Source organism: Acanthaster planci, linkage group LG14 (assembly GCF_054643075.1).
Source record: "Acanthaster planci isolate LZ-2023a linkage group LG14, COTS_SCS, whole genome shotgun sequence".
Classification (NCBI taxonomy): domain Eukaryota; kingdom Metazoa; phylum Echinodermata; class Asteroidea; order Valvatida; family Acanthasteridae; genus Acanthaster; species Acanthaster planci.
Window position 1 is genome coordinate 13,000,534 of NC_141790.1, and position 12,466 is coordinate 13,012,999.

The 12,466-nt window shown below is 42.5% G+C and overlaps 3 protein-coding genes across 7 annotated transcripts in view; 1 reads left to right on the plus strand and 2 right to left on the minus strand.

Annotated features, from left to right (window-relative positions):
* Positions 1 to 368: 368 nt before the first annotated feature.
* On the minus strand, positions 369 to 3,852 carry LOC110981708 (cytochrome P450 2U1-like). Its single transcript, XM_022239519.2, has 6 exons — positions 3,126 to 3,852; positions 2,656 to 2,834; positions 2,281 to 2,493; positions 1,938 to 2,174; positions 1,432 to 1,765; positions 369 to 987 (listed from the first exon to the last, which is right to left on the minus strand). Exons 1-6 carry the CDS (start codon positions 3,490 to 3,492, stop codon positions 803 to 805), a joined length of 1,515 nt encoding a protein of 504 aa, XP_022095211.1. The 5' UTR covers positions 3,493 to 3,852; the 3' UTR covers positions 369 to 802.
* Positions 3,853 to 5,139: 1,287 nt separating this feature from the next.
* On the minus strand, positions 5,140 to 9,769 carry LOC110981689 (transmembrane protein 126A-like). Of its 3 annotated transcripts, none has more exons than XM_022239490.2 (4): positions 9,686 to 9,769; positions 7,465 to 7,664; positions 6,904 to 7,157; positions 5,140 to 6,514 (listed from the first exon to the last, which is right to left on the minus strand). In XM_022239490.2, the coding sequence occupies exons 2-4, from the start codon at positions 7,623 to 7,625 to the stop codon at positions 6,249 to 6,251; spliced, it is 681 nt and encodes a 226-aa protein (XP_022095182.1). In that variant the 5' UTR covers positions 7,626 to 7,664; positions 9,686 to 9,769; the 3' UTR covers positions 5,140 to 6,248. The 3 variants fall into 3 exon arrangements, with proteins under 3 accessions (XP_022095182.1, XP_022095183.2, XP_022095184.1); XM_022239491.2 differs by lacking the exon at positions 9,686 to 9,769 and adding an exon at positions 9,596 to 9,675; XM_022239492.2 differs by lacking the exon at positions 9,686 to 9,769 and adding an exon at positions 9,546 to 9,601.
* A 60-nt stretch (positions 9,770 to 9,829) lies between these two features.
* Positions 9,830 to 12,466, plus strand: part of LOC110981686 (disks large homolog 2-like) — a 70,544-nt gene continuing 67,907 nt past the window's right edge. For all 3 annotated transcript variants that reach the window (XM_022239476.2, XM_022239478.2, XM_022239477.2), the window contains exon 1: positions 9,830 to 10,215. In XM_022239476.2, coding sequence (XP_022095168.1) covers positions 10,197 to 10,215 — 19 coding nt within the window. In that variant the 5' untranslated portion in view covers positions 9,830 to 10,196. The remainder of the gene's footprint in view (positions 10,216 to 12,466) is intronic.

Genomic DNA, 12,466 nt, shown 5'->3' on the forward strand with positions numbered 1-12,466 from the left:
CGCACGTCAATAAGGAGGTATCGGAGACCAACGAAAACCATTCCATTCGACACTCGTTCTTTACATTCGCTGGCTCCCGTGTATAAAAAATGCTGCCAACAGAGGGCTCTCTAATACTTTAACGGTGCGGGATGCGGAGCGAATAGACACAATTAATTTCAGATTTCAGAATGTGTTTTTCCCCCTTGAATCTATGATCATAAACTTTTATGGCCCAAAATTGTCCTCTTCATCAAGAATTTTCAGTCTGTAGGCTACTTTCAGCCATAAAATATCCACACGCATTGTAACATTTTTCCACCTTCATCATTACCAGAATTAAAACGCATCACTTCAAGTGGGTCAAAGGATTCACACAAACTAAATAATTTGTTACAAAGTTGATGTCATTTACACTTTATTAGCTCTTATTTGTATATTCTTCACAGTAAAACAGATAGTAACACATTTAATAAAGTCTCTTCTCATTACTGACAAAGTTAGAGAGCCTCCAACTCATCTTTTGATGCTAACAGAATTAAGAGAATAAAACTGCGTAGCTTATTCTGTATTTTTGCGGTTTGAATGTCAGGCAGCACAACGTTTCCACAAGGAAACTGTCCAACAAAATCTATGAAGATTCGCTGAGTTAATCAAGACGGCATTTAAACGCCTGTCGTGTACCTTATGTTGTAAAATGTGTTCTCAGTAAAAGATCGTCGTCATTTATAAAATAATAATATTGATAACAATTGACTCCCACTCAATTTATTTATTTACGTGTATTTTTTTTCAATTAGCAATGTCTGCAAGTACAAGTTAGTTAGGTATGCCGAGGCGAAGCACAGACACGGAAGGGGCAGGGCGAGAGCGTAATACCGAATATGCCGTCCATGCTCGGTGATGGGTTGCTTTCGGACACGGTAAAAGTGAATCGTTGTAACAGACTCACTGTAAACAGAAACAACTCCATACGAGCTAAGTGTTCGCCGGCACACACTCGACGACCTGTAACAAGATAAGAAAAAGAAAATTAACAACAGCTCCACTGTACTTTGACCAGTCCAGTAAGTTGTTCTTGCAAAACTCTCGTGACAGCTCGGAGGATGTCGATACGTCGCGGTACGATATCAAGTCCATCGGAGTTCTGAGGTAGGCAATATAGGCCTACACGTACACGTTAAACGAGGCTATTACACAGCAAAGTAAAATCGATAAATGCAATCTCGATTTCTCTTGCAAAACAGATTTTCATGTAGTACTGTTATCGGCTTTTATCGTTCTCTTTATAATTTACCGTTTGCTGCCAATACGCTATGAAACCCAACCTTAAATGTCGAATTTATCAGCGGTGGGTTTGCGAACTGCAGATTTATGCAATCGCAATTTTTTTTTTCAATTTGTGTCAAGGTTGTGATGCCGCCCAACAAACCAAACAGTTAAAAAGCTTACCTATTCCAAATGGAAGATATGAAGGATGTGTGGGCTTCACGACTTCCGTCCCATTAGCAGATAGGAACCTCTCTGGACGGAACTGACCTGGCTCCTCCCAGTAATATGGATCGTGGTGGGCGGCGTAGATGTTGACCATCACCATAGTGTCCTTAGGAATATTGTACCCCATGAGGTTGGAGTGCTCGTCGGCCTTGTGAGGCACAGCGAGCGCACCAGTGGGTCTGTACCTCAGAAGCTCCAACAAAACAGCGTCGCAGTACGGGAGATTGGGTCGATCAGACCAGCTTGGTTGCCGACCGCAGCCAACAACACGGTCCAATTCCTCTTGCATCTGAATTTGAAAAGTTTTGAAAGAGAAACGGGAAAATAGTTCAGTGGAACCCGTCGCTGTGGATGATGCAAGTTATAAGAAATGTGCTCGCGCCTATTTTCTTGACTAGGGTGTGGTCATCTTCCTACTTTTCTTAGCCACACCTCTTTTTTTCAATTAAAGCCATGCCTACCTTCTTCTGCACATCCGGGTACTTCATCATGACCACGATCATCCACATGATCATATTAGCTGAGGTGTCAGTGCCAGCACCGAATAAGTCGTGGAGTAACCGTTCAACATCCGTCTCAACGAACGGGAACTTGGAATTAGTACCATCCTTCTTTTGCTGGACCTCACTGAAGAATAGGTCAATCATATCCCGGAAATGTTTTGGGTCAAAGGTCGCTAGATGCTCATAAACCACGGCCTGAAAATTAAGAAGAAAACGGTGTAGTTCATCCTCTTTCACAAGGCGAACAGTTCTATACCTAGACCTGCTGATATCTACTATTTTGAAATTTTCTAACACCCACTTGCACATCTCTCCTCCGTTCCTCATCAAGCTCCCTGAGTTCCTTAAAAACAGGCGTGTAAAACAGGAACGGGAAGTAGTTCACTAATGACGCCCGACTGAAGGACATCCTCTTCCTCAAGTTGTCTTGTATGCGGACAAAGGCCTCATTGTCATAGTCATAGCGGTGACCAAAGGACATCTGGCAGATGACATTGGAGATGGCGCTTGAAACCTTTGGGTTATCAAAAAGTTCAACAAAAATTGATTTATCAGTTTTTTTCCTTTGAAACAGTAACCACTGTTGAAGTTGACGTCCCTTACAGCTGTTAACAATGCTAACAGCATATTCCTTCCAACACATGTGTTAATATTAGGTGGCATTTACACTTTTTACCAGAGTTAGGGGGTTGAAGGGCCTGCCTCCGTGTTTTTCGAAGCTGTCACATAAGATGCGAGCTTCCTCGTTGATGCAGAGTGCCATGTTGTTTTTACCGACGCCAAGGTTCCGCATCGAAGCCACTGTAAACCGACGCAAGGCATGCCAGTCTTCGCCGGTACCGAACAAAATGGTGCCTGGATTTGAACAAAATTATGTTTGTTTCTGGCCCACAAATGTACTTTTGATCAATTGCGAGCGAGTGCGACAAAAACCTCAGCACACTGGGTTAATTTTAACGGGGATTTGAAAGCAGATAACACAACTACAAAAATTCAGTTTCTACATAAGCACAAACCAGAACGGTATTTCTGAAAATTTCATGTGCTCACATCTTTGATGAAATAACTGTGATGTACAGCTTCATTAAGTTGTACCCTGGTTCTGTTCGCTAACTATGAAGCACCCGTGCCGTAGAGAAAACGTACCTTTCATTGGAAAAGAACGTTTGACTGCCTCAGGGACTTTCCGCCCGGAGAAGCTGTCGGCCTGCTTGATGAGCGCTTCTTGGATAGAAATAGCATCGTTGAGTACAACCACCAAGGAAGTGCCGAGATAAAGGCTAAAGATACTTCCATACTGTTTGGCCAAAATGGTGAAAGCTTCGTGAAGGGGCTGGCCCTTGAGCTGTAGCGCCGACCCAACGACAGGCCAACCTACCGGGCCTGGGGGCAGGTTGTCCGGGCTGCGTAACAGCCATCGCACGGCCAGAAGAATGATGACGAAGAGGAGTGAAGCTTGGAGGTTGGGAGAGCAAGTGAAGATGAACATCAAATACTGCGCCAGGATACCCATTATATTGCAATATTGAGGCACGATTACGCCTACCAGCTACAAATCTATTGCAATGTGGCTGGAGGCAGAGATGAAACCTGCGTTGTTGTCTACAGTTGCGAAGCAGAAAAGATTGACTGTGTGTAAATGTCGCGATCAAGTTCTCCGCACCATCTTTAACCAAGCTTGCCAGTCAACTGTCAAATACGTGCAGTTTTAAACTGTCCCTTGACCACAGTACATAAAAACAGGTAGTTTGCTGCGTCACCTGTTAGACCTGTGTGAAAAACAATTCCTTCCTGCTGATGATTATGCCGGTACCAACCAGCTCTGTCAATAAATTCTGATTGTACCACTATAATACGACTCTCAAGCAGATCGCTGGAAGAGGAAATAGAAACGGACTTCGCGTTTGTGCATTGTATCAAGTAACTATTGTTGACCTCTGTCAAGGTAAGCAGTGACCTCGTTAACCAGGAAATCATTGAATTTCACGGAGGATACGTTTGACCTAACTAATGCATCTGCCAAACGTTATTAACCTAACAAAAATAGGCCATGACCTCGTGCGAAATGATCGATCGCTCACAATAACAGCAAATTGTTGTAAAGGTAAGTCATCTCGAAAAGCATTAATTTGCCGCATCCGAAGGATTAGGACAAATTTGACACCGCTCACACAGGTGAAGCTGCTATCCGTTTTGACTCATCATTCGGTAAACTCAAGACAAACTCTCAATCTCTCGATTACATCAAATGGTGAATAGTTGTACCCCTCCCATCTGTTCAACTCCGAGTGTCAGCTTTGAGCAATTTTTTTGTCAGTTTGAAAGATATGTTCACACAATATGAGGTAAATCAGGAAACCCATCACGTCTTTGCGAATCAAATCCTGCTTTTTTCATTGCGAAGTGCGGCCAACGAGCGCGCATAACATGGACGGGCAACAGAGTACGACTTTTGCTGTTAGGAACTAAAGACACACACCATTCACAACACCAAGGACGCGCACACGAAAGATCTGTAAGGCCAGTTTTATTCTACGAATTAGGTCATCGACGATTTCAACCTTAGGAGCGACTAATAATTGAACAAATGAATACAATAAAGGAAAAACGCATGAATCAAGGATGTCGTGTGGTCAAAATCAAGGCCATGGATTTGTATCCGTGACTGGGGAAAGTGAGTGGAACAGGTATCCAAAGAGATTGGGAATTGAGGCGAAAGGGTCTTTTACGCCACTATAATTGTAGCGTAAAAATCGCCCAAATCGTGAAATATTTTGTAAAGAGGGGAAGATGCATGCACCACCCACGAAATGCCACACGAACATTAACTGCATTTGCAGAACATTTTCTCAATTTCTTTGGGAAGGTCATTTTTTCTTCCACCATTTCTGTAAATGTTTTTCTTCATTGACTGCTCGCCGACGGCGCACGTCGTACGCAAGTCTTGTTCACACACGCAACGTTCTGCCACGGAAAGCTGTATAGCGCCCTCTCCGTTGCCTAATATTTACTTCCACATGTACAAAGTTGCTTGTCTAGCGCCATCAACGGGAAACTGAAATTAAACAAATAATCCGATCCATCTTCATGGTCAGTGACTTAACAAATCATCAATTTCATAAAATCTTTTTATTTGCTGAATAAAAAGCTTTGAAAATAATCCACTTTCAATCACCTTTAATTCAATTTTATTAAATTTTCAAAACTTTGAACAAGCGGTGATGATGCACATTGCCATCAATGGATTGAATTGGAGGCTGTGAAGATGAACAAAGATGAACGAATAACTGATGTGTACATAATAATCAACACTATAGGACAAGACCCTTTAATAAAGGTATAACTTTAAAAAAAAACATAAAAACAGTAAATGTTGGGAATCCTTAATTTGCAATTTTAGATAAATGCAGAGCTGAGTTTTCTAATATCAGCAAGTTTCTGCAAACTGTGCACAGGAGTTTACATAATACTCTAACAACATGCATCAATGGCTGTTATTTCTTCGTCCTGTGACATTTCCCTAAAACCTGACACGATTTACCGGACACAAAGATTGACAAAGAGAAAGTAAAAAACACACATTCAAAAAAGAGTTGCTGAAATCTGCATACAAACAACAAACAACAAAGCAAGGTCACAGGTTTATTTTGAGGATCTAGCTTTTTTAAGAAACTGTCTTGAATAAAATAACACATATTTGGCCAATTTAAATTCATAAAACATTTAAAGCTATACCCAGCAAGACATGGGACAAAGGGGCACCCCCATACATGTCCAATCTCTATACACGCTCTAGACTATTGTTACCTGACACGTCCCCCCTAGATATCTGAAAAGAATTCCTAAGATTTCTATCAAACAATCACCAACACAAAGGTGGGGGGGGTGGTTGCTCTCCATCCCATATCTTGCTTCAAATGTATCAAGCAGCTCCAGTGAGTGCTTGTGTGGGGTGTGTTCCTAACGTCGTTTTTGCTCCAACTAAAGCATACAAAGGCAGTGGAAAGGAGAATAGACAGTGATAAAAATAATGACCCTGGGGTAAGGGAAGAGACAGCTTTCCCGTCAGAATCTGTCATCAAACAAACAACGATCTGTCCACTTGTCAGGTAAATTTAACTTTACCCTCAACATCACCCTCACATTAGTAGCAATGGTGTGACCTTTTACATCTGAGAGCTGATATATCCTCTGTACCATCTTTTGCCGTTGTACATGTAAATGTACACCATTCACTACTTTCAAGAGACTCCATGAAACATGCGCCTCTCAATGGTCTACTTTGGTGAATTTCCGAGTAAGTTCTTGCCGGGCGACTTGCATCTGAGAACCGGCAATAAACATACCAAAGCATGTCTGGAAAATCGCTATGGTGATGAACTGTCCCTTGAAGTATCGAACCTTGCTCCTCCAGAAATCAACAAATTGCCTTTGGTCAAAGTTTTTATAGGACAAGGCAGGTAGCTTGACGGTGTCATATCGATAGGCTAAGGCTGCACTGAGAGGGGCTGCCAAAAAGATGGGGTACGCGGTCCCTGGTGATACAAATACAGATGAGGAAAAGGTAACAAACTTGGAAGAATAACATTTGTTAGATTCAATTGGGTACCTTAGCTTGCTCCATCCTGTAATTTGCCAAAGGCAAAACCTTTCAATTACAGTCCTTTTAAAAAATATTTCACAATTCAGACTCTTTCATCAAAATTTCTTTGCTTCATTTGAAGAATTCTTTAACATTTGTTTCAAACTTTCAACAATTCTCCTCTCACTGCTCATTGATAGCAAGTTCAATTTAAGAGCAAATGGCTGTGAACATGTACAGTTCCAAATGCATATACTGTCACAAACAGTGACAAATCAAGGAGAACATATCAAGTCTCTCAAGTTTTCCAATGATCAATTAGCAAACTTCTCCTGTTCTTACCAAGGAGGAAGTTGATCAATCCACCTCGTATATCGGCACACACAGCACAGTTCAAGTCATTCAACAGTATTGGGTACGTGACACACTTCATGTAGATTGGACCAATAAGGAGTCCAGGCATCAGTGCACTTGGTATGCTGGTCAGAAACAAACCCTTACGAACCATCAACATGCGACGGAAGAAAGAGTTGCCTATCACTCCAACTAGACCAGCGTTGATGGAGAGAATGAGAGATCCATAACCAAACGCCCATCTGGACAAAGCAAGTAAAAAGGAAATCTGGAGTTATGAGAATCATTAGCACAAGTAGAAATAATGATTGCCCGAAATGACAAAACATAGCTGCGTTACCTTTGTTTGTGAGTAAGCCTTCCGATTTCAAAGCCCTACCCAAAAAAGTTATGTTAAATTTCCTGATGACGTGATCATGATGATCAACTCCACAATGCCATACCCACCATGCCTATGTATGGGATTTTGCCACAAAGGACACACTCCCACATCTTGGATCATAGGGGGGGGACTACGGGGCAAAACTGTGCAAAAAAACACTGACATACTTTTTACTGTCTGGAAGTTTCTTCAATTGCTCCAGTTGTTTATTTAGTGCCTCTGAAGCTGTTAAATATTCTCCCACAGCCATCTGCTCTTCAGGTATGTCCGGTTGGCTTGAGGCTTGCTTCATCACCATAGACGCTGCTTCTCTGCTTGATACGGCCATGGTGACACTCAGAAAACGGTGTTCATTACCTTTAGTACCCTGTTCCGATGATAAGGAAACAAAGTCCACTTTCTCAAACTAACATCTTACATTTTGACTTACAGGTTGCAGTACACCAAATACACGCCCATTGAAAAGAGTACCAAATCGGACCGAAATAGCACCACCTGTTGACTCTTGTGAAGAGGCTGGCCTCCATTTTTTCACTGGAAATTCAAAATCATGGCCAGAAGATCACTTTTCGTTTCAATTTCATTGGGGTTAGCCACGAATATTTTTTATTCGCCTTTCCTGGAAGATACCCCCGAAATAGCAGTAAAACTAAGCACTCATTTCTGAATGTAGCCGCCCACCTCTATCCAAAGTAGGCCTGCAATTTGGGGCTTTTTGTGAAAGAAATACCCCAAACTGGAAACTAGCAGTTCCAAATTTGAGATTTATAGAAAAATTTCTATGATCCCTCCTGATTATGGTCTGTCTCATTGGAAAAATCCTGTGGGATCACAAAATATTAATGAGCTTACGTGCAGAAATACGATGATTTGGTGGAATGCACCCTAAAGGGTCCATTACTCAATCCTCATGGACCTAGTTTAGGGTAATTTTGACAATATATATTTAAGCAAGAAAACAACACATTTCTAACACAAGTTTGGAAAAAGACAACTGCTCAGACGGATCACGCTATTTTGTTTCTCGTCTGATTACCCGACTCAGGCACTGTGCATTCACCCAAACTAATCTCCATCCAGGTCAAGGAACCAGACAACATTTGTTAATTGGTCGTTGTTCAAAGCTCTCTAGGGCAGTCATGTATGCTGCCGTTTTACCCCAAAGAGCCCCTCAAAAACCAAAAGCCCTGTACTCTTTTCTTTCTGATATGAAAGATGACATCACCAACTACTTGTTTAGACATGTAAGTTGTTTCCATAAAGTAGAATTTGTTGCCTTATTACAGGAACAGGGTGCTAAAGGTAATGAACACCCAGAAAAGGGTCAAACCCGTAGTCACTGTAATAAAGCAAGTAACTGCAGAATATCCCGCCATGCAAAAATACCCCCTAAAGTTCAATGGCTACGCAGTGGATTGAATGATGAAGTCTGTTTGCTATGCATTGGAGGTTGACCAAGCTCCAGGCAAGGGCCCTACCTTCCCTTACACTGCCTTAAGAAATTTTCCTTCCAATATCACAGCACGTAGCTGTGTGGAGCATTCAAGTCATTTTAGAGAACAAAGCATCCACTTCTATCATACACAACTCATCAGTGGAAGGTCAAAAGTCCAATGTGGGTCCCTGGGCTGGGAGTGATTACAGGGATATGGGGCTACAAAGACAGCCTCCAAGGTACCCCCAGAAGTGTGGGGTCTATAGTACCCCCAGAACTAGGGAGTCCGACATCCGCTCCACTCGGGAGAGGCCGTCAGACCCACAGTTCTGGGGGTACCTCCGAAGGAATGTTGGGTCGAGTAATGTAAACTGTATTACGACATGTAACATAAACTGAGTGGGGAAGTTGGAAAAAGTCTAGGTCCAATGTGGATCCCAGGGAGTGGATACAGGGATACGCAGTAATATAATTAGGCCTACGTCCAACCAAAATTCCAGGAAGTGGCAGGCGCCGGGCAGATACTGAGATGGAGCTATGTGAGTGACCAGTCAAGCGTGACTCCATATCCGCGTATATGGAAACGAGGTGGAGTAGGGTTGGATTGGATTTATTCGGTATTACCACAAATACCAGGATAACCAATGAAAGTTTTTCAACTTATTTCCGATGGGGTTCCCTTCTCGTTTAGGAAGAAGGTCCGGTTTAAGAGGCAGGAGGAAACCAGAGTACCCGGAGAAAACCTGCGAGAGCGAGTATGGACTGGAAACCAAAGCCAGGCTGGGTCAAGCCGGGACTCGAACCTATGCATACCCAGGCCAATCATTGCCGGTGCAAAGCGAGGAAAGAACCACTACGCTAACCCGCTCCCACGTAGGTGAATGACTAGCTGAGTGGTGGGATATTTTGAAATTGTGCCGAATGAACATGAGAAAAGGAAAAACAGGGCCTACCTATCCAACACACGAGCTTAATTTGTACTACAGTACACGCCATGCGCCAAAGCATGTTATGTAGGTCAAAGGTTAGTAGGTCATTTACGTCACGTGATCAAGTGTGAGACGCGCGGTCAACCGAGGTCGCCATTTTGCCGTGTGGAGGCTTGAACCGCTTCGAAAACGCTAGAAAAACTTCACTAGCTCACCCAAATCTGTCGAATTCGGACTGTGTTGAGGTGCACAACCAAGGCTTATCACCTAGCCTGCCGTGTCGAGGATTTTCCCCGTTACTTGTGTCTGTAGTTACCTTAGGAGGTGGATTTTGCGGGACAAGTTGGGCGTTTACGGAAAAGTTAGGCTGGCAGTCGTGTTTCCAATCAGAACGGTACGGTGTGGGAGCGCCTACGGGCCGGCGTAAGCTGTGTAGCGCGGTGTGTGCATCGCAACTGGTGAGAAGCCAACCGGAACTGGACGTGTTTAGCGTTGATTAACCTTGGAATTACGCTCTGCGTGTACCTTGGAAAATATGCCTGTTCGAAAACAAGGTTTGTATCTGATATTCTAAACTGTGTAGAATCTTGTTCACGAATCACGGGCATGACGGGTGATTGTCACCAAGTCACCCAGTCACACTGAGCAGCTGAATGTGACCTTGGAGGAAGGAGGGGACTTCCTCCATGGTGTGACCACATGCAGGCGGCCCTACGAGTTTATCTAGGCCTAGCCGTATCGGCCTATTGTAATGTTTTGTCACAGATACAGTTTGTCACCAACCGTGCTAACTGATCAAACTTGAATTGATTTCAATGGTCTTTGAATTCAAATAGATTGAAATGTTAACTTACTCTGATCTTGAGCTGTTGGCCTTGTACCGGCAACCGGTACTTCCAACAGCAGTTCCCTATGAGCCAATTCGGTATTTCAGTCGTACACGTGCCAGCTGGCCTTATTGACCCTTTTTGGATAAACAAACCATTCCGCTTGACAGCAATGCACATGTTTGCACCTAGTAGTTTTTTGACTTGCCATTCTGGCAGGGTTTCCCCTGCCTTTTTAACTGTGAGGTGACTGACCACCTCAGGCTTCTGTTGATTTTACTCCCTCACACTTGAAATAAACAGACATGGAACTTGAAGGAAAAAGCAAAAGAACTTAGATATTTTGCAACAGATCAGCTGTAAATTGTTCAGAATGGTACAGAGGGGTACAGAACACAACATTGATTAATTTTAGAGGGACAGTTTTGAGTAAATATACTAGTAGACTACTCAGAATTTATTTTAGGCCATGTTGAAAACATTTGATTTTGTTTTAGGAACTAGAATTTTGGCAAAATTTGTGGGACCACCTCACACATATCAGTACCCCTGGGGAAACCCTGCATTCTGGTTTGGATTTCTTCAAAAGTAAAAGATGTTCTACGATATGCCTGGGCATTTTTAGGATATATGAAAGGTGACTAAAGAATCCCCTAAATATTTCTTGTAAAAAATTCATGTTGACTGCAGAAAGTTAAAAATGAATTAAACCTCACTCATTCATACGCCAGGTGTATGCATAGACCTGGATAATTTTCTCCTCCAGGTGTATGGTCTATGCTATACTGTACCGCTGGCTATGCCACGTGTGTTTGCTCATCCAATTTTTATCCCACATTTCCTTGCCCGCCCGAAACTTCGTCTTGGCTTATCCTCCAATTTCACTATGATTTTACATCCTTGAGGGTTAGGGCTAAAACAGTTCCAGCATGACCATGATTTGCTTGAGTTTGGCCTCACATCAGGATACCCCGCTGTCATTTGCCAGGATTTAGGCTATTTCATTATATTTAGCCTTTACAGAAATAACAAACACTTTTTGATCACAAATGTTTGAATACATGACACAGTCTCTTCAGGCCATTTATGACGTCACTCAGTCTGGAACAAAATTGGTCTGGACATGCAGGAGGGGAATTTGTATTTTGAATTTTGTAATTCAGCTTCTTCAAGAAGCTGAATTGGGGGCTGTAAGCCATAATGTCAGATATGTACTGTATTCGCTCTTTGCATGCTGCCACCATCGGCATGCAGAGCCTTGATCTGACAGCTTTACACAATAAATAATGCCGGTTCGGTGCTTCCTGTATATTTTGCTTATGTAATTTTGCGCGTGCTGTGTTAGTTCTTTACCATGTGATTGGACAAAGCAATTCTGACGCGGTTGTACAAGCTGCCAGTTCAAGGCTCTCCATGCCTATGGTGGCAGCGTGCAAAGCGCGAATGGTGCCTAGAATGCATGACTAGATTAATAATTTAAATGGCCTGAGCTCTAAACATGCTAAACCTGATGGTGGTGCACAGTTTATGTTGGTTTAAATTATGTATAGCTTTATATTTGCAAAACTGCATGAAGTAGAGCTATAGCAAGGTAGTGTTTTTCTTTTATTATGAAATAATGTCAGAGGTTACCACTGTAAAAGTAAAAGATGCCAGAAGTGAATAAGCCATTTTGATATTCCAACAGCGCATGCTCAATGCAAGGCTGTTTGTAAACAGCTACACTCTTGCGAGTCTGTCTTGTTAGTGCAGCAATATGCTGACTCACAAAGGTATGTTTTCCTGAAAGACCTTGGCTTTTTGAAATACTAAAATGGTTCATTGAAATGCTGAGTGCTAATCTTAATTCCACAGCCCTTTGCATTGACATTTACATTCAGCCATGAAACTTGAGTTCTGTTCTATTCATATACAGTTGAACCTTTGTAATAAGTCCTTCTGACAGGGCCAAGTACCTTGTTATATACCAGCAACCTTG